The 19,258-nt window shown below is 43.4% G+C and overlaps 1 protein-coding gene across 1 annotated transcript in view; it reads right to left on the bottom strand.

Moving 5' to 3' along the window:
• The window catches only part of LOC129523037 (sterol 26-hydroxylase, mitochondrial), a 34,953-nt gene that overhangs the window by 505 nt on the left and 15,190 nt on the right, over nt 1-19,258 (bottom strand). The window contains exons 2-8 of the mRNA XM_055345672.1: nt 5,074-5,264; nt 1,908-2,107; nt 1,586-1,783; nt 1,244-1,416; nt 554-720; nt 316-397; nt 23-235 (exon numbers count right to left, since the gene is read on the bottom strand). Coding sequence (XP_055201647.1) covers nt 23-235; nt 316-397; nt 554-720; nt 1,244-1,416; nt 1,586-1,783; nt 1,908-2,107; nt 5,074-5,264 — 1,224 coding nt within the window. The remainder of the gene's footprint in view (nt 1-22; nt 236-315; nt 398-553; nt 721-1,243; nt 1,417-1,585; nt 1,784-1,907; nt 2,108-5,073; nt 5,265-19,258) is intronic.

Here is a 19,258-nt window from a genome sequence, read left to right as displayed (position 1 = left end):
GCCCCACCCCCACCCCACTCACCCTTGACAGCAGCAGCTGCATCTCCAGCTCTGCAATCCTGCGGCCCAGGCATGCCCGGACCCCGTAGCCAAAGGGCACAGAGCCAAATGCATGATGGACCCCAGGGGCAACAAGCTGGCTCTTCCTGAGCCAGCGGTAAGGCTGGAAGCTCTCTGGCTCAGGGAAGATGTCAGGGTCATGGGACACCACATAGTGACAGAACACAAACTGGGTCTGCAGAGCAAGAACGGGCAGCACATGAGTTTAGGGCTACAGGGCGCCCCTGGGAACCCCAGCTCTTCAGCCCCACTCACGTTCTTGGGGAAGAGGAAGCCATTGACTTCAATCTCCTTTTCCGTGATGACCCGGGAGTTTATGGGGACCACAGGGTAGAGGCTGCAGGGAAAAGAAAGTGCAGGTTTGCCTCTAGTCCCCCAGGTCCTTCCTCCCATCCCACCCCTGGCCTTAGCTCCAGCCCACCGGCCTCTACTTCCGACTCTTGTCCCTGAGTCCTCCTCCACACAGACCCTGTCCCTGGGAACCACAACCTACCGCAGGGTCTCCTTAAGAACAGCTTTGAGCAGGGGCATGTGGGCAAAGTCCTTCTGCTGGGGCACCTGACCGGGGGGCACCACACCCACCACTTCCTTATGCAAAGCAGCCTGGATCTCTGGGTTCTTGGAAAGATGGTACAGGGCCCATGTCATTGTGTTGGATGTCTGGGAGGCAGAGGGAGAGATGAAGTGAGGAGAGATTTCTAGGAAAAGGGCTGGTTAGGTAGTGGGAGGGTGAGCGAGCGTGGCAGAGATAGACACGGGGGCGCGTGGGGACTCCACAGCCGGATGAGGACCCACGGGATGGAGAATCGTGCTACGACAACAAGGACTGGAACAGAGGGAGACCACACGCAACAAAAGGAAAACAGAGTCCAACTAAGAAGGTGCTTGAGGTCAAGCTGTCCCCTTAAATTACACCTTAGAAAGATGCGAGGTGAACCTTCTGACTGTCCAAGAGAGGCTCTGGGGGGCGATGGGATCTCTCTCACAAAAGGACCACTCCCTGCCCGCCTCTGCCGGGCTCAATGACCCCTCCCCTGTTTTCCTTCTAGCTCTACATCTACGATACAGAAAGAGAAGCAGGTACCTGGAGGGACGAAGGTCAAGCTCAGGTGAGGGTAATGGGGAATTGGTTCAGGATAGGAGCTGGGAGCCCCTGGTCTCCTCGCTGGCCCCCCTCACGCACCGTGTCTACACCAGCCAGGAGCAGCTCAGGCAGGCTGCCCATGGCCTCACGAGTACTGAGCTGTCCTCTGGTCAGCAAGAAGTGCAGGTAGCCAGATATCTCGACTTCATCTGGCCCCTTTGTCTGAAGCTGGGTCTCTATCTCCTTGAGTTTCTGATCAATCAGCTTCTTGCCTACAGGGACAGTGGAGAACAAAGGAGGACAAGGTCAAAAGTCACGATCGCCAAAACCAGGAGGCACTGTGACAGCTGGTAGCATGAAGCAGAAGGTCCTGATGGACCGACCTCGGAACCCCTCCCCGTTCCCCCGCCCCACCGCCACTTCCTTCCCTGGCTTCCTCACCAAAAGAGAAGATGGTGTTCCAGCCATCCAGGTAGCGCTTCCAGAAAGGCAGTAGGGGCCGGGTCCACTTGGGGAGGAAGGTGACATAGACTGAGTTCTGGAACATGAGCCCGACAGATCTGACGAAGGCCACCGTGTCCTGGGGGATGGGGCGCTCCAGGCAGCCAATACGTTTCTCAAACAGGATGTAGCAAATAGCTGGCAGTGCACAGATGCCGTCACAGGAGGCAGTGTCACGGTGCCCAGAATCCAGGGGGCTGGAGGGGGGGCACAGCCTGCCTCTGACCCAGGCCCACCCCAGCCCCTCTCCCAACAAGGGTACCTTCCAAGGCAAAGTAGTAGAATTGGTGAGCCATGTCAGACACTTGGTTCCCCGAGGGGCTCTCTGCCAACAGCTGGCGCAGGTGGGCCATGAAGTCATCGACCACCTCATTCAAAGCATCAGTGTAGAGTGCAGCCTCACTCGGCTTCAGCATCCGCTGGTTCAGAGTGTGGCGCAGCTGGTACCAGTGGTGTCCTTCGCTGTGGAGAGTGGAGGAACCGCGCTCTTGTGAGTGGCTGATGGCGGTTGCATTAGATGGTACCTTCCCCCTGCCCCAAGACCCCAAGAGAACCTAGGAAAATGTCAGACCCCTAGCTTTAGAATTATAGAATCATTGAACTTCAAAGAACAGAATCTTCAAATCACAAAACTTCAGACTCCCGCTGCAGCATCGTGGAAGTGAGTCAAGGTGGGCATTCAGAGCCAGGCTACCCAAGGTCAAAACGCAGGTCTGACAATCACTGGGTGACCTTAGGCAGGTGAAGTGTCTTAACTCCTCTGTGCCTCAGTATTCCCTTTGGTAAAATGGGAATAATAAGCCTGCTGATCTTAGTAGGGTTGTTTGAACAATCCCGGTGCTTAGATCAGAGCCTGGTACGTTGTGAACGCTTAAGGAATGTTGACTATGACTATCTTAGGATGGTACAACCCCAGTATCTTCCTTATGTGAAATGAGGAGGAACTGAAACGGTTCCAGTCCTTCTGTGTGGAGGATGAGGAGTAAAGGAGGAGCAAATTAGGGTTCCTGGGAAGCTGAAATTCTGGACCTTCATGCTCTGCTTTGGCTCAGTGAGCCAAGGGGACGGGGAGACCCACCAGGCTGATGCCCTAGGCCCTCTTGCTACAGTCATCCAGTAAGGGGGTGGGTCCCCATCCTGGTTAGACAGAGATGTTCCGAGGGTGGGAACGTGCTTCCCACAGGGGGGGCTTCATGTCAAGGGACTGTCCCCACCCACAGCTGTCCCCCAAATCTGTTACCTTTCCTAAGCAAGCTGCGCATGGATCAATTTTTTTAAAAGCCAGTCGCAGAGTAATAAGCACAACATGGCCCAATTTTAGGAAGAAGAAAGGAAACCTTATAGGCCCATATGTATATTCTCATGTTTCCACATAAAGTAGGGAAGAGCACCCACCAAACTGTCAGGATTACTTAGAAGAATGGGATGGGAGTGGGTGGTAGGGAAACAATATTGTATGATTGGACTTTTTACAATAAGTATTACTTTTGAATTTTAAAAACCGATAAGGTATTTTAAAAAGAAAGATATTTAAAAGGTTTATAGCAAGAATCAGGATTTTCTTTAAATTTTAGAAAAGTATTTACTTAAATGAACCTCAAACCCCAGGAGTTTTCTTTATTATGTTGGCAAAAGTTGCAAAAAGGTCAACTAAAAGTGCTGCTGAAAAAGAAATGAAAACCAGAATAGACTCATTTATTGGAACTTGAGATTGTGCGTGCTTCTCCAGGAGTAAAAAATTCTCCCAATAGTAGCAATCAGATTTGCAGAGCTTGAATGAGACCATTTATGTGTTTGTTAAAATATTTCCTGGGAAAACAATGCTTCATAAAATGAGATTAAAAATATATATATATATGTTAAGACAAAACTTATCATTGGTTAGCAAAATAGCCTTAAAATACATATATATGGTATAATATAATTAGGAAACTAGCTGTAAAGTAGGAAACTACAAATAGATAAATAGGGGTGTACATAATATTCAGCTCCAATTCTAAAATTTGAGCCATCAGCTCAAGTGGTAGCCGGACCTGGCAAAAACCTAAGACCCAAATCCAGCCCTCAGGGCCAGACATCAAATTAAAGAGGTCTGGAAGGACAGATACTCGATTTTCTTCTCCTAACTTTGAATAAAGGCCTCACTCATTGTTGCAGTTCTGAAACTGTCCACCTATGAAGGAACCATAAAAAAGAAAAAAACATGCAATGGGAGAATGAACATTTAGGCATCAAAGATAGACGAAATGCACCTTCCAACTCATCTGCTTTCTTTTCAAAAGTATTAAGGCATTGAGCTCTTAAGTTCCAGAATCAGAGATCGATTCCACCACTCACGAGTGGCAAGTGATGCAAAAACCTCTCTAGGCTTCAGTTTCTTCATCTATAAATGGGGATAATCACAGTATCTACCTCATGGGCTTGTTGTGAGAATTAAATGAAATAATAAATATAAAGAGACTGGCCTGATACTTGGCATATTATAAACACACACTTGGCTATTATCATTGGTGCTGCTATTACAACCATCACCAGGATCAGCTTCAATCCCTTAAGAAATGATGAAAGCATGAGATGTCAAGCAACTAAGGAAAACAAAAGTCCTTCATTATTTTTGAAGTTCTGTTAACATACTACAGCAAAATGAAACCTGTAATAGGTTGAAAGAGGTGATGGCGATTAAAGAGTGCACCTATCCTGCTGAACACTGAGTAATGTATAGAATTGTCCAATCACTATAGTATACATCTGAAACTAATATAACACTATGTTAACTGTACTGGAATGAAAACAAAAAACAATAAAAAAAACCCTATAATATACCCAGTTACAACCTATAGCACTGGGATGGTTCATCACCAATGATTCTCAATGATTTACCTCAGTTGGCCTATGTGCACATAACACATTCAGCCCATCCTCAAATACATCACTGCCAAAATTATTTTGGGTTTAACTTCAAAATAAACCTACATCTGCCCCTGTGTATGAAGAGTATCTATGAAAGTTATACCCCATAACAAACCTATAATAAATAATTTGGGAAATATTTTTTTAAATTAAAGTCAGCCTTCCTAACTAATGTGGTGACAATGTTTTCTCAACTATAAACAAGTATGTCCTATTATGATTCAAGTTGGCATATTTTCAACCATAATGTAGAATAATGGATCTGGAAAGGCACTAGAGATAGCTTGGAGATATTCTACCCCAAACTTCCCATTTTACATTTATTCCTTTGTTCAAAGTCATAGTCTATTAATGGAAAAATAATGAATGGTCCCAATCACTGCTTTCTAGACTGAGTATCAGGATCAGAGGATGCAGCAAGAGCCCTCTCTGCTCATTATCCACAGGCTTCCCAATGCCACTGTCCTTGGGCCTGGCCCTCTGAGGCCTTGTACCAGTCCCTTCAGGCCCCAGCTCACGTGGTGAAGGGCCCATAAGCCAGGCCCTGCTGGTCCCGATGCTCCTTCCATAGTTCCATGTCGTTCCGTACTGGGTACTTGCCCTCTTGCCGCATCACTTGCTCCAGGAGGGGGGCACTGGCCAGGTTCACATGGGTCTGGGGCCCTGCGTGGGTTACCCACATTGGACCATACTTGGCCTTGTTCAGCACCTGTGGGGTTCAACCAAAGCTGAATAACCATGGCCTATCCAGGCAGGTATTTACTAGAGAGGACATGGGAACGGGGAGTATCCATTAGTCACATTAAAGCAAATGGGCTGGGCAAAAGTGAATTGTATAGGAGGTGGGCACTTGGATGGCCTGTGAGAACACTGCAAAAAATGGGTATGCAGGAGTTAGAATACTGAGACAATGAGTGTCTGGCAAAACTGGGGAAGTTGTCCTTGGAGAAATGAAATTTTAGAAAAATGGGATATGTGGCAAACTGGGGTATGTTTTGAGGTATAGATACTTGGGGCCCAAGGTTTTAAAGAAATTAAACCTTTACTGAGGTTTAGTAGAGTGCCCACCGTTCCTTCATAGAAGCATTTAAATCTAATGCAGCTTGCTGTCAGTGAGATAAAGATAAATATCTCCTGTAATCAATAAGAAAAAAAGAAACACAATAGAAACTCCAGGAAAAACAAGAAGCTGAATGACAGAAAGTCAGGATTCAAATATGAAGTACACTAATGTGGTATGAAATTTTTTTATCTTTAAAAAATATTTTATGAGCGACCCAGGTGGCTCAGCAGTTTAGTGCTGCCTTCAGGCCAGGGCCTGATCCTGGAGACCCGGGATGGAGTCCCATGTCAAGCTCCCTGCATGGAGCCTGCTTCTCCCTCTGCCTGTGTCTCTGCCTCTCTCTCTCTCTCATGAATGAATAAATAAAATCTTTAAAAATATTTTATGTATTTATTTGAGAGACAGTACATGAACAAGTGGCAGGGACAGAGGGAGAGAGAGAAAATCTCAAGCAGACTCTATGCTGAACAGAGAGCCCAAGGAGGGGCTAGATCCCAGGACCTGGAGATCATGACCTGAGACAAAACCAAGAGTTAGAGATTTAACGAACTGCACCACCTAGGTGCCCTGGTATGAATTTTTTTTTAATGAAAAATTCATTAGCTGTGTTAAGCAATGTAACTCTCAAATATTTTTTAAAAGATTTTATTTATTCATGAGAGACACAGAGAGAGAGAGAGGCAGAGACACACGCAGAGGGAGAAGTAGACTCCATGCAGGGAGCCCAACGTGGGACTTGATCCCGGGACTCCAGAATCACACCCTGGGCTGAAGGCGGTGCTAAACCGCTGAGCCACCCGGGCTGCCCAACTCTCAAATATTTTATCTTAGAATTTCTAAATCACTTGACAATTGATACCTGCAGCATCTATGAAATTGACATCAGTATAATGTTCTTATAGTTGTTGAAAATGAGGGGGAGAATAAATATATCTTGAGTTTGGGGGTAAAATTTAAGGAGAACCCACAAATACTAAGACTAAATTTACTGGCTAAGTTACACCTACAAATTTAAAGAATATGAAATAAAGTGGCTTCCCGGGTACTTCATCTTTCCTAAACTGTTACTGAAAAGATTTTAAGATGATCAGAATCTGCTCCAGTACAGAAATTAGACCAAAGGGTTTCTGTAAAAGACGTGTTAAAATTATAGAGAAGAGATCTTTCAATCAAATTATAGAAGGACACTTCATCCAACTCCTGGTCCAGAAAAACAGCAATCTTACTGGGTTTTACTAATTAAATTCTCCTAGGACCAATGTGACCTGATTGCCTTCAATATATTACCCAGTTGCCCAGAATCCACCTTGAACTAATGGCTGATTTTGTCAGTTCCCAGGAAAACAGCCTTGACTGACCCCCCAACATCTTTTTAACTTTGTTTCCCACTCCTACCTCCCAGTAATGCCTGCGAGTGCAGTATGGTTTTTTGTTTTGTTTTGTTTTTGTAGTATGGTTTTGAACAGATGGTTATTGTAAACTATAGTGATTCTTGGAGAGAAATAGGTATAGTCATACATTGCTGGTGGGAGCCTAAAAATGGCACAAACCTACATGGAGGACAATTTACTGATATTTATAAAAATTACAAATCCATTTATAAACAAAGTATGGGATGTCTGCATAATGGAACACTATGTTACCTTAAAAGAGGATGAAGCAGCTCCTTGTGTAGTAATATGGAAAGATGGGTTGTAATGTGGAAAGATAAACAGATAACCAAGGTAGATTGTTCAATGGAAAAGTGTGATATCTTCTGTCTAGGAAAGGGGGACCAAATAAGAATATACAGCATTTACTTTTGCTTTTATAAAGAAACACTGTGTTGATGCATCAGAAACTAATTAAAATGACTACCTATGGGTGGGTGGAGGAGACAGCAGTGAGAGGCAAGACTGCATGATGTATGTCTTGTCATATTATTTTGAGTTTTGAACTATGAGAATGAATTAAAAAAAATTTTTAATCTAAAAGGAAAAAAAGAAAGTGTCTGGTGAAACATCGAGTCACCTGCCATTATCAGGTAATTCCAGAAAGCAAGAAAGGCTCGTAAAACCTCTCCTTAGACCTATAAGTGGGCCCTAGCTTTATTCACTTTGTTTATTTCTCTTAAAGTTTCCATTTTGTAAAAGTACTTATATGGGGGCACCTGGGTAGCCCAGTTGGTTAAGTGTCCAACTCTTGATTGGGGCTCAAGTCATGATCTTAGGGTTGTGGGGTTGAGCCTCACCTTGGGCTCTACAATGACATGGAGTCTGCTTGGGATTCTCTCCCTCTCCCTCTGCACACTCCCTCTCTCCATCTCATAAAAAAAAGTGAAAGTACTTACATGCCTGTTTCTCTGTACTGAATTCCTTAGGAGAATTATCCTAAATATAAGTTTTAATTTGTGTTTCCAGTTGGTTTATTTAAGATACTAATGACATAATAATAGTTAATATCTCCATGGAGTTTAGCATAAACTGGACACTGTTCTAAGCACTTTGCTTATTTTAGAAATTCAGTCCTCACTACAGCTGTAATGGGGGGGTATAACCTTACGACAATTGTATAGACGAGGGAACTTAGGCCCAAGGAAGATGGCCAGGGTCACTTTACTGGGAAGTAGAAGAGTCAGAATTCAAACTCAGACCATCTAAATGGAGGTCATGCTCTCAACCACTTACTCTGTTGATCCCTGAGAAAACTATGTCCTACTAAACAGAAATAAACTTAGGCCCTTGAAAAATATGTACTATTTAAAACCAACATAACTATGCAATAAATCAGGGTTCCTCACTGCCCTGTTGACATTTGGGGCTGGATGATTATTTGTTGTGGTGGACTGTCCTGTGCATTGTAGGATGTTTAGCAGTATTCTTGGCCTTTACTCACTAGTATCTCCCTGCACTCCAAGTTGTGACAATCCAAAATGTCCCTGGGGGAGGGGGGAGGCAATATTGTGGAGGTTGAGAACCTCTACAATAACTCCAACCTTTTTGTTGGTGGTGGTGGTGGTGACTTATTTGTTGCTGTTTTGTTTTGTAACCCCAACCTTTTAGTACGACTCTAATTCTTTAATTTTAGAAGACTTTTCTCAGGAAACAGTTTTGAACATTTTGAACAGTCTTCTCATTTTGAAGGAATATTTATCTAAAGTTTGGGGTTTTTTCCTTTGTGTTAAGTTCAAATACAATTACATGCCACAGTTATATAAAAATGCAAATAGTAGTTATCTCTGAGTCATGGTTCATAGATAGGTTACTTCCTTCTTTACACTGTGATTTGTTTTTCAGATTTTCTACCATGATCTTGTAATCAGGAAAAAAAAAGTTATAAGACTAGGGAAATAACCATTTACTTGGGGACCAGGTTCTTCTCTGGAATCCAAAGCCTTTGGCACCTCTTCCTGGCTGTCAGTTTGCAGGTTTCTGAGATGTTTTTCCCTTTGCATAGGCCATGCTTTATTCCTCTTCCTTCATATTCCTCTTCTCAGTTTACTCAGTGGAACTTAACTAGGATCTATTTATGTAAGAACTTATTTTAGAAAGACACCAGAATACTTGCTGAAAGAGTGTGCTGTGTCTGTGAACCTACCATTAGGCTGTAACCTGAGCCAGTTAGAGAGCCCAAGGTTCTCAGATAGATCCTGTCCAAGTGCCACTTTGCAGAACACAGTCCCCTAGGTATCATCTTCCAGGATGAATGGGAGGGGTAGCTTCCACCAAGTGAGATTCTGAAGGGGGAGAAGGATGAATTCACTCAACATTCATTTATTGAGCTTGCATTCTGTTCCTCCTATACTGATCTTGGGCTGGAAATACAACTGTGAGCACAGCAGGAATGCCTACCCTTAGAGAGTTTACATCTTAGTGCATGAGCACCCAGTTGAGATTGACTACATATGCTTATAAATTGCTCCCTAATTATGTCTTGTATCTTCCACTAGATTGAAAATCTTTGAGGGCAGGGACTATGTCATACTTCTTTGTTGCCTCCCATATTGCTTGACATATCACAAGGCACATTTTAGACACTTAATATTTAGCAGTTGTTAATGAGTCAGGTGGAGAAAAAAAGTTGCAGACAATGCAGTTTGCAGACAGAAACAAAGACAGACAGAAAGAAAGTGAGGAAGGAGATTCACAGGAAATTGATACACAGTAGCTCCAAAGGAGTGGGCATTTGTTGTAAAAGCCTGGAAGAATAATCCAAAAAGGAAATTAAGAAAATAATTCCATTTAGAATTGTATCTGTTCTGGACTGAATATTTGTATTTTGGGGAATTCATATGGTGAAGCCCTAGCCCCCACCCCCCCCCCAGTGTGGCTGAATTTAGAGATGGGGCCTCTAAGAAAGTAAGATTAAATGAATAATTAAGATTAAATAAGAGTGAGTCCCTGATCCAATAGGATTAGTGTCCTCATAAGAAGAGACATCAGAGAACGTTCTTTCTTTCTGACTGCATGTAGACACCAAGAAAGGGCATGTGAGGACACAGGGAAGAGGTGGCTGTCTACAAGCCAGAAAGAAAGCTGTCACCAGAAACCAACCATGCTGGCACCCTAATCTCAGACTTCCAGCCTCCAGAACTGTGACAAAATAAATTTATATTATTCAAGACACCCATATTTTGGTATCTTATTATTATCTGTCATATTTTGTGATAGCAGCCAGAGAAGACTAATACACAGCATTCAAAAGAATAAAATACTTAGAAATAAATTTAGCCAAAGAGGTAACACTTGTATACTGAAAGCTACAAAACATTGCCGAAAGAAATTAAAGCACTAGAAAAATGGAAAGATGTCCCATGTTCATGGATAGGGAGACTTAATATTGTTAAAATGGAGTACTCCTCAAAGTCTACAGATGCAATCCAATCTTCACCAAAATGCCAATCTCCTTTTCTGTAGAAATAGAAAAATCAACCCTAAAATTTATATGGAATCACGAAAGGCCCTGACTAGCCAAAATTTATATATATATATATATATATATATTTATATATAATAAAATATAATAAAATATAATATAGAATATAATTTATATATATAAAATATAGAATATATATTCTATATATAAATTATATTCTATATATATATATATATATATAAAAGTTGGAGGTTTTACACTTCCTAATTTTAAAACCTATTACAAGGCTACAATAATCAAAACAGTGTGGCAGTAGCATAAGGATACACAGACCAATGGACAAGAACTGACGGTTCACCCTCTATGGTGAATTGATTTTTATAAAGAGTGCCAAGACCATTCAGTGGGGAGAAAGAACAGCCTCATTAACAAACGATGCTGGAACAACTAGAGAAGCAAGTGCAAGAGAATGAAGTTGGACTACTACCTCACTTCCTATACAAAAATTAACTCAAAATGGGCCAATAACCTAAATAAAAGAGCTAAAACTATAAAACCCTTACAACAAAACACAGAGGTGAGTGTTCATGACCTTGGATTTGACAATGGATTCTTAGATTTGACCTAAAAACATGAGCAATAAAAGAAAAAAAAAGATAAATAGGACTTCATAAAGATTTAAAATATTTGCACATCAAAAGATATTATCAAGAATGTGAAAAGATGGGCAGCTCGGGTGGCTCAGTGGTTTAGCGTCACCTTCAGCCCAGGGCCTGATCCTGAAGACGGAGTCCCTGCGTGGGGCTCCCTGCATGGAGCCTGCTTCTCCCTCTGCCTGTGTCTCTGCCTCTCTCTCTCTTTCTCTGTGTGTTTGTCTCTCATGAATGAATAAATAAAATCTTTTAAAAAAAGAATGTGAAAAGATAATCAATAGAATGGGAAAAAATTGCAAATCATATATTTGATGAGAATTTAATAACTAGACTATACAAAGAAGTAAAAAAAAACAAAAATAAGAAGACAGTTCAACTTAAAAATGGTCATTTCTTCAAAGGAGGCATAAGAAATGGCCAATAAGCACATGAAAAGACATTCAACACCACTGGTCATTAAGGAAATACAAATCAACATCACAATAAGACACCACTTCACACCTACTAGGATGGCTTTAACCCCACCCCCCAAAAAAACCAGAAAATAACAAGTTTTTGGTGAGCATGTGGAGAAATCGAAACCCTTGTACATTGCCGATGGAATTGTAAAAATGGTACAGATGCTATGGAAAACGACTTGGCAGGTCCCAAAAATTTAAATACTGAATTACCATATGATCCAGCAATTCCATGGCTAAGTATATGCCCAAGAGAAATGAAAACATATGCCACACAGACTTGGACACAAATGTTTATAGCAGCATTATTCATAATAGTCGAAAGGTGGAAACAATCCAAATGTCATCAATTGATGAATGGATAAGCAAACTGTGGTTTACACATAAAATGGAATATTATTCAGCCATAAAAAGGAACAAAGTATGATACATGCTACAACTTGGATGAACCTTAAAAACATGTGCTAAGTGAAAAAAGACACAAAAGGTCATATCCCGTATGATTCTTTTTTTTTTTTTTTTTAAGTAGTCTCCATGCCAGCATGGAGCCCAACACTGGGCTTGAACTCATGACCCTTAGATGAAGACCGGAGCTGAGATGAAGAGTCAGATAAGCCACTCGGGTGCCCCTGTATGATCCTTTTTCTGTGATTTAACTACATAGGCAAATCCATAGACATAGAAAGCAGATTAATGATTATCAAGGGGCAATAGGAGAGAGGAATGAGGAGAGATTAATTGGTGACAGGCTGTTTTTCTGGGGTATTGAAAAAGTTTTGAGATTAGGGAGAGGGAATGTGTTTCATAATACTGAGAATATACTAAATGCCACTGAATTGTACACTTTGAAATGATGAATTGTATTGTGTGATTTTCCCCTAAAACAAAACAAACAAGCAAAAAAGCCTAGAAGTTTGTGGTATTTAAAACATCCAGGGGCGCTGGGTGGCTCAGATGGTAAAGCAATGGACTCTTGGTTTCGGCTCAGGTCATGATCTATCGGTGGTGAGATAAAGCCCCATGTTGGGCTCCATGCTGAGCATGATAGCCTGCTTGGGATTCTTCTCTCTTTCTTCTCCCTCTGCCCCTGCACCCCTCCAGTGTGCATGCTCAGTCTCTCTCTCAACAAACAAGCAAACAAACCAAACAAACAAAAACCTCCAGAGGGGTGCCTGGGTGGCTCAGTTGGTTGAGCGTCTGACTCTTGATCTCAGCCCAGGTCTTGATCTCAAGGTCATGAATTCAGGCTGTTGGAATCTGCGCTGGATGTGGAGCCAACTTTAAATTAAAAAAAAAAAAAAAGCTTCCAGAGCCTCCGCAAGAACCTGCTGTGAACAAAAAATAGCCCCTCAGAAAAGAACAGAAAGTAGCTAAGAAATGCTCACTCGAATTGATTCTTTGGCTCCATGATTTTCTCTCTTATAGATAAAGGAGAAAAGAGAACCAGGCCGACCTTTCCTTTCTGCTATTAGCTCCTAACCCAAGACTAAGCATCAAGCTTTGAGGGGTATTTGTTGGTCTGTTTATTTGTTCCGGGAAGAACACAGTGGCAGTGTCTGAGAATGCCCTCTGTTGTTCAAAACTACTGTGTTTACAACTGTCCTAGAGGACAACTTGGCAGGCGATACATATCAAAGCCCTGAACAAAATCTTTTAACAACAATTCCATTTTGGGATTTATTCTACGGAACTAATTCAGGATTGGCATGATATTTAGCAATAGACATATTTATCAAAGCTTGATACATAAAAAAAAATCTAAATATGTAACGGTAAGGCTGATTCACCAGCAAATTCTGGTGAAGCTATACGCTAGAATGCTATTCAGCCATTAAAAAATGTTATAGAAGTGTTTGTTGATATAAAGGTATGCATATTTATTTTTTAATAAAAGGTGGGTTACAAAAGAGAGCATATGGCATGCTTTCATTAAAAAAAAACATATATATGTTGATGACACACATGGGGGGAAAGTGTGGGAATCTATTCACCAAGGATAAGCAACCAGGGATAATGATTCCTCACCACTAAGATCATGTGTGTATTAATGAATTCATTTTACAAATGTTTATCAAGCACCTAATGTGTACAAGACACTGTGACATGTGCAGGGTTTGGAGATTACAGAAGCTTGGGATTTTCTTCTTTTTATGTCTTTATATTTTCTGATCTTCCTACAATAAACACGTATCTCTGTGGGCAAAATATTGTTTAATATCCTGCAAATTACGTCAGCCACATCAAAATGACATTGTCTCCCACGGGTGGTACGCAGTCATAAATAATTAGCACGTAACTCATATTTACATGATTTTTCAAAAAAACAAGAGCAATTTTTATAGGAAAAAAGTGCCTGTTTCTCTGTCATGTGTTTTTATCTCATCCACTGCTGGCAGGATCAGTGGAGGGATCAGGGACTGCCTGGCAAGAGACTTTGTTCCAGTTCCAGCTCCAACACTAACAGGCTTTGTCACTTTGTTGGGTGACAGCTCCACCACGGCACCCTCCTGACCTTGCGAGCATCCATACACACAAAGGCTGGAACCCAGCCTTCCCTGAGTCTTCGGGGCTGAGTGCTCTGTGACCCTCCTGGGACACAGGGGGACAGGAGGCCGACCAGGAGCCACCATGAGGCCACCCAGCACTTGCCTCCCTCTGTCCCCTGGGAGGCTGTCAGGAGACAGACAGACAGCTTCTCCTCTGGGTTCTGATGAGGTGTGTGCTTCCTGCCCTGCTCCCCTCAGGAAAGAGCTACAAAATATAAAAACCCCCAGCTGCAATCTAGAAGGGGCGCCTCCACCATCCTTTTATGTAACAAGGATCTTGGGGAGCTGGCACCTTTGGCCTCTTCTTTTTATTCTCTAGGTTAAGTAATAAACCACTGAAGTCTAAATGTGGCCTATTATATCTTTACCAGAAAAATCAGTTATGTCTTGGCCTTGCCTTGTCTAACGTGTAACTTGTCATATTTGGTGCCCAATATGGGACTGGGAAAGTTACAATGCTCTTTTTAGGGAACTGGGACCATGGGGCCACGTTCGGAGATAAAGTAGAACCCGTGATGTAGGGGCACATGCTCGGGGCCAAGTGCCTGTGGGAGGGGCGGGCAGAGAAGGGCCCTCCACCGGCGGTTGGCATGGGCCACGGTAGCAGAGATAAGGCAGTGGAGTAGGGCTCTTCAAGGCCGCTGAAGGGGCACCTGGGGGGCTCAGTCAGCTAACCTTCCAACTCGTGATTTTGGCTCAGGTCATGATCTCATGGGTCTTGAGATGGAGCCCCAGAGTGGGGGGGGGGGTCCATGCTCAGTGGGGTGTCTGCCTGAGATTCACTCCCTCCATCTCTCCCCCAGTTGCTCTTGTGCTCATTCTCTCTCTAATAAATACATAAATCTTGAAAAAGAAAAAAGGCCACTGAAAATTGAAAGTAAATGCCAAGCCGTCCTCCCAGTGGAGCTGTCCCCCTGCGTTGCCCCTTCTCCCCTGCCCCTGGACTCCCTGACCTTTCAGCCACTGCCCACTTCCTGAACTGCCTGCGCTAAACCCTTTGGTCTGTGTTTCTGTAAAAAGCGACTGATGGCTTGGGACAAGAATGACAGCAAAAAGAGAACAAAAGGGAAAGTGATTCTGTGAGACGTCCGTGAGCTGATTCCTCCTACGTGCTGTTGCAAAATGTGTGACCAGTATTGAGATGTCTCACTGACAGTGTCTCTAAAGTGTTAGAAACATTCCTCTGATGTCTAAACTTTTCATTATATAATGACACCTTGTCGGTTGGCAAGCTGAAGCTCTCAGTAGGAATGACTGGTAAGATTCAGCGTCCGCTTGCCAAGTAGTTTTGGAAACAATGTTGGTAGAGTGACAACAAGGACTCCCTCTGGCAGCCAAAGAAAAACTGCTGCCTTTTTACCAACTAAAAAGCAGTATATTCTTGATATAAAAGTCGCACCTGCAAAAAACAACCACACTACCAGGGGTGTCACCCCACTGCCCCAGACAGATGGACTACGTGGGGGTTTTAAACCCTCCTCACCAAAGCAGACAAGGTCACAGCATCCTTTCAGGAAAAAGACAGTGAGACCCCACAAGCCAAGTAGCCAAATGTGCAATAGGATCCTGGTAGGCAATAGCAGACCTGGTTGATGTGTTTAGTGACAAGGTGACAAGGGTCACCTTGACCGTGGTCCCTGAGAGCCCCTGTGAGTTGTGTTGGTTTTTAGACCAAAAGGGAAGAGGGCTCCATAAAATGTTTAAAAAGCATTCCACAGTTGTTTCTTCCCCTTCTGTATCACTGAGGAAAGCAAAACTGTTTCCATCAGACGGGTGGCTGTGGCTACAGGTAAAATATGCCCTATCATCGCGGGCAGTCGGTTCCTCAGAGATATACTAAAGTCCCCTCTTACAATGAGCAGGAAAGGAGGGGTTAGGGAAATATTTGGGCAATAGCCTAATGAGACTCCGGAAGTTTGGTTGCACCAGGTAGCAGATGAGAAAGCCACACCAGTTCCGCCAGATGAGAAGGAATGGAAATCAACATGTCTCTTAATGACCGACCTCATGCTCCTTAGACACCCTGGCCACCAACACTTTGGCTGCTGGCACGAGCACAGAGGAAGGACAGGCGAAGACTGATCAGGGCTTGTTGCAGTGGGTCCTTCCATCCATAATGAAACCATTGTCTGATGAGCACCCGGGGATGACAATGGAGGAAACCCTAACTTCCCTTAGGACCAGCGTGACCCCGCCTGGATTTACAGTAGAAAACATGAGTGCCCAGAGGATCAGTCACTTATGGTTAGATTGAGCTGTTTGTTCAATCAGTGGGCACCATCAGGCATTAGGGGATGGTTAAATCTGCTCTTGTACTCCAAAGACAGACACTGGAAGACTATGCACCTCTGGGCAACAAACTTCCCAGAATGGAAGCCTAGACACAGAGCAAGATCAATGCCCCTCAGGCTAACGGGGGGCAGTGTGTGTGTGTGTGTGTGTGTGTGTGTGTCATGGATTGAAATGTGCTCCTCTCCAAATTCATACGTTGAAGTCCCAATATGCTGTACCTCAGAAAGTGACCTTATTTTAAGATAGAATAAAGAAGTAATACAGTGAACATGAGGGTGGGCCCAAATCCAATATGACTGGTGTCCTAATAAAAGGAAATTTGGATGCAGAAACACACATGCATTCAGGGAGAATGGCAAGTGAACATGAAGACAGTCTTCTAACAGGAAAGAAAAAGATGCCTGGAAAAGACCTTCCCCTCCCAACCCTCAGAAGGAACCCAACCTGCACACCTTGATCTGGGGTTTCTGGCCTCCAGAACTAAGAGACAGTACATTTCTGTTGTTTAAACCACTCAGCCTGTGGTCCTTGTTATGGCAGCCCTAGCAAACCAACACATGGGGACAGTGTAGGAATACAGATGTCCAGAATGTAGGGCCACATGGACCTGGTTATTGTGCCTGGGTGACACCCAATTGGAGAATGATAGCTTGTCCACAAGGGAATTTCTCTCTTGCTACTAGGCCATGAGAAGGCTACAAATTTGAAAGTCCCAGGCTCTAATGGGAGACTCCCCAGTCATCACTAGCATTTACTGTGGACAAACAGGAGGAGAGGCAAGAGAATCAAGACGTCCTTGCTGAGGTCTCTGCAGTTTGGAGCAGTGCTGATGCAGTGCTCCACCCCACCTCTCTCCCTAGACCTTACCCCCCTTCAAGAACAAACAGGATGAAGACAGGGGCCCAAGTCCCTCATTCCCTAAGGAGGACTAGGATTCATATGCACCAGTCAAGATGTGTTTGGGACATGATGGCAACCAAGGGTGTCAGAACTTTTTAGCCTTTCTGGACTCTGGGGCACAAGTCATTACCATGCTGAGAAATACCCATGGGCCTGGGCTGAAAATTGCTTCAGCTGAATTTGGAAGTGACACTGATTGGACAATGGACTGATATAATTTTGTGGGTATATTAATCAGTCCTTTTTAAAGAGACAGAACCACTGGGATATATATATATATATATATATACATATATATATATATATATAGAGAGAGAGAGAGAGAGAAAGAGAGATTTATTTTAAGGAATTGGCTCATCCAATTGTGGGGGCTAGCAAGTCTGAAATTTATAGGCAGGCCAGGAGGCTGGAAATTCCACGGGAGGTTGATGTTGTAGTCATGGGTCTGAAGGCAGTCTGGAGGCAGAGTTTCTTCTTCTTATGGGGACACGAAGTCTTTTCACCTAAGGCCTTCAACTGATTTGATGAGGCCCACCCCCATTATGGAGGGTAAATTGCTCTAAATGTTAATCAAACTCATAAAATCCCTTCATGGCAATATCAAGACTAGTGCTTCACCAAATATCATAACCTCGCCACGATGGTGCATAAAATTAACAATCAGCGTGGGTGAGCCTTTTTTGAGCCAGTATACACAAAAATGGTTCTCATGGATACTACTGAATAGATTGTGGGAATAGATGAGTTAAGTGTACGTAATACTCTACACTGTAAGGGATGTTCCCAGTCGGGAAAAGCCATGATTAGAGCAGTGGTAGTGGGTTGAATGGATCACCAGGAGTCCACCTTGTTCTCTCAGCTCAGTCATGTGATTATCAATCATCTATTAAGTAGTATAGGATTCCAGGGGAAGAGAAGGGGTGGAAGAGGAGATCACGGTCTAAGAATTAGTACAGACAAACATGCTTAAGAAAACAATCTGGAGGCACCTGGCTGACTCAGCAGGAAGAGCTTGCGACTTTTGATCTCAGGGTCATGGATTTGAGCCCTGCCCTAGGTGTAGAGGTCATTTAAATACATACATACATGCATACATAAATAAATGTATTTTTAAAAAAACAAAAGCAAACACCCAGGGCGCAAAAACAAAACAAAACAAACAAACCAGGGTGCCTGGGTGGCTCAGTTGGTTAAGTGTCTGCCTTCGGTTCAGGTTATGGTCTCAGGGTCCTGGGATGGACCTGCATCAGGCTCCCTGCTCGGTGGCTGAGTCTACTTCTCTCTCTTCCTCCGTGATCGCTCTCACTCTCGCTCTCTCTCAAATAAATAAATAAAATATTTTATTTTATTTTATTTTATTTTATTTTTTTTTAATTTTTATTTATTTATGATAGTCACAGAGAGAGAGAGAGAGAGGCAGAGACACAGGCAGAGGGAGAAGCAGGCTCCATGCACCGGGAGCCTGACGTGGGATTCGATCCCGGGTCTCCAGGATCGCGCCCTGGGCCAAAGGCAGGCGCTAAACCGCTGCGCCACCCAGGGATCCCAAATAAAATATTTTAAAATAAAAACCCAAACAATCCAACAGTACAGATGGCCCTTCCACTTGGGTCAACCCTCACGAGCCATTTGAACTACACACATCAGTGACTGACATGTAGACTGAGGCCTGTAGTAAAATGATGTGGCCACTAGGCGATGGTTCTCTAGGGTTCTGGACATGCCCCTTGCCCAACATCAGCACCCAGAGCACCCCATGTGAGAAACCATTACTGCCTTGTTGCAGGGCACTAGCATGTATTGAGAGACCAACACAGCCAAGCGTGGCCCTACCCCGTGTCCCTCGCATGAGATAGGTCAGAAATGAGAACATCAACCAAGTGGGTATTGCCCAGCAAGCATCCCTCAGATTTCTTGGGGGCTTTGCTGCACTGAGG

Source organism: Nyctereutes procyonoides, unplaced genomic scaffold (assembly GCF_905146905.1).
Source record: "Nyctereutes procyonoides isolate TBG_1078 unplaced genomic scaffold, NYPRO_anot_genome, whole genome shotgun sequence".
NCBI lineage: Eukaryota > Metazoa > Chordata > Mammalia > Carnivora > Canidae > Nyctereutes > Nyctereutes procyonoides.
The sequence above is the reverse complement of the archived record's forward strand: the minus strand, read 5'-3'. Positions and strand labels throughout refer to the sequence as shown.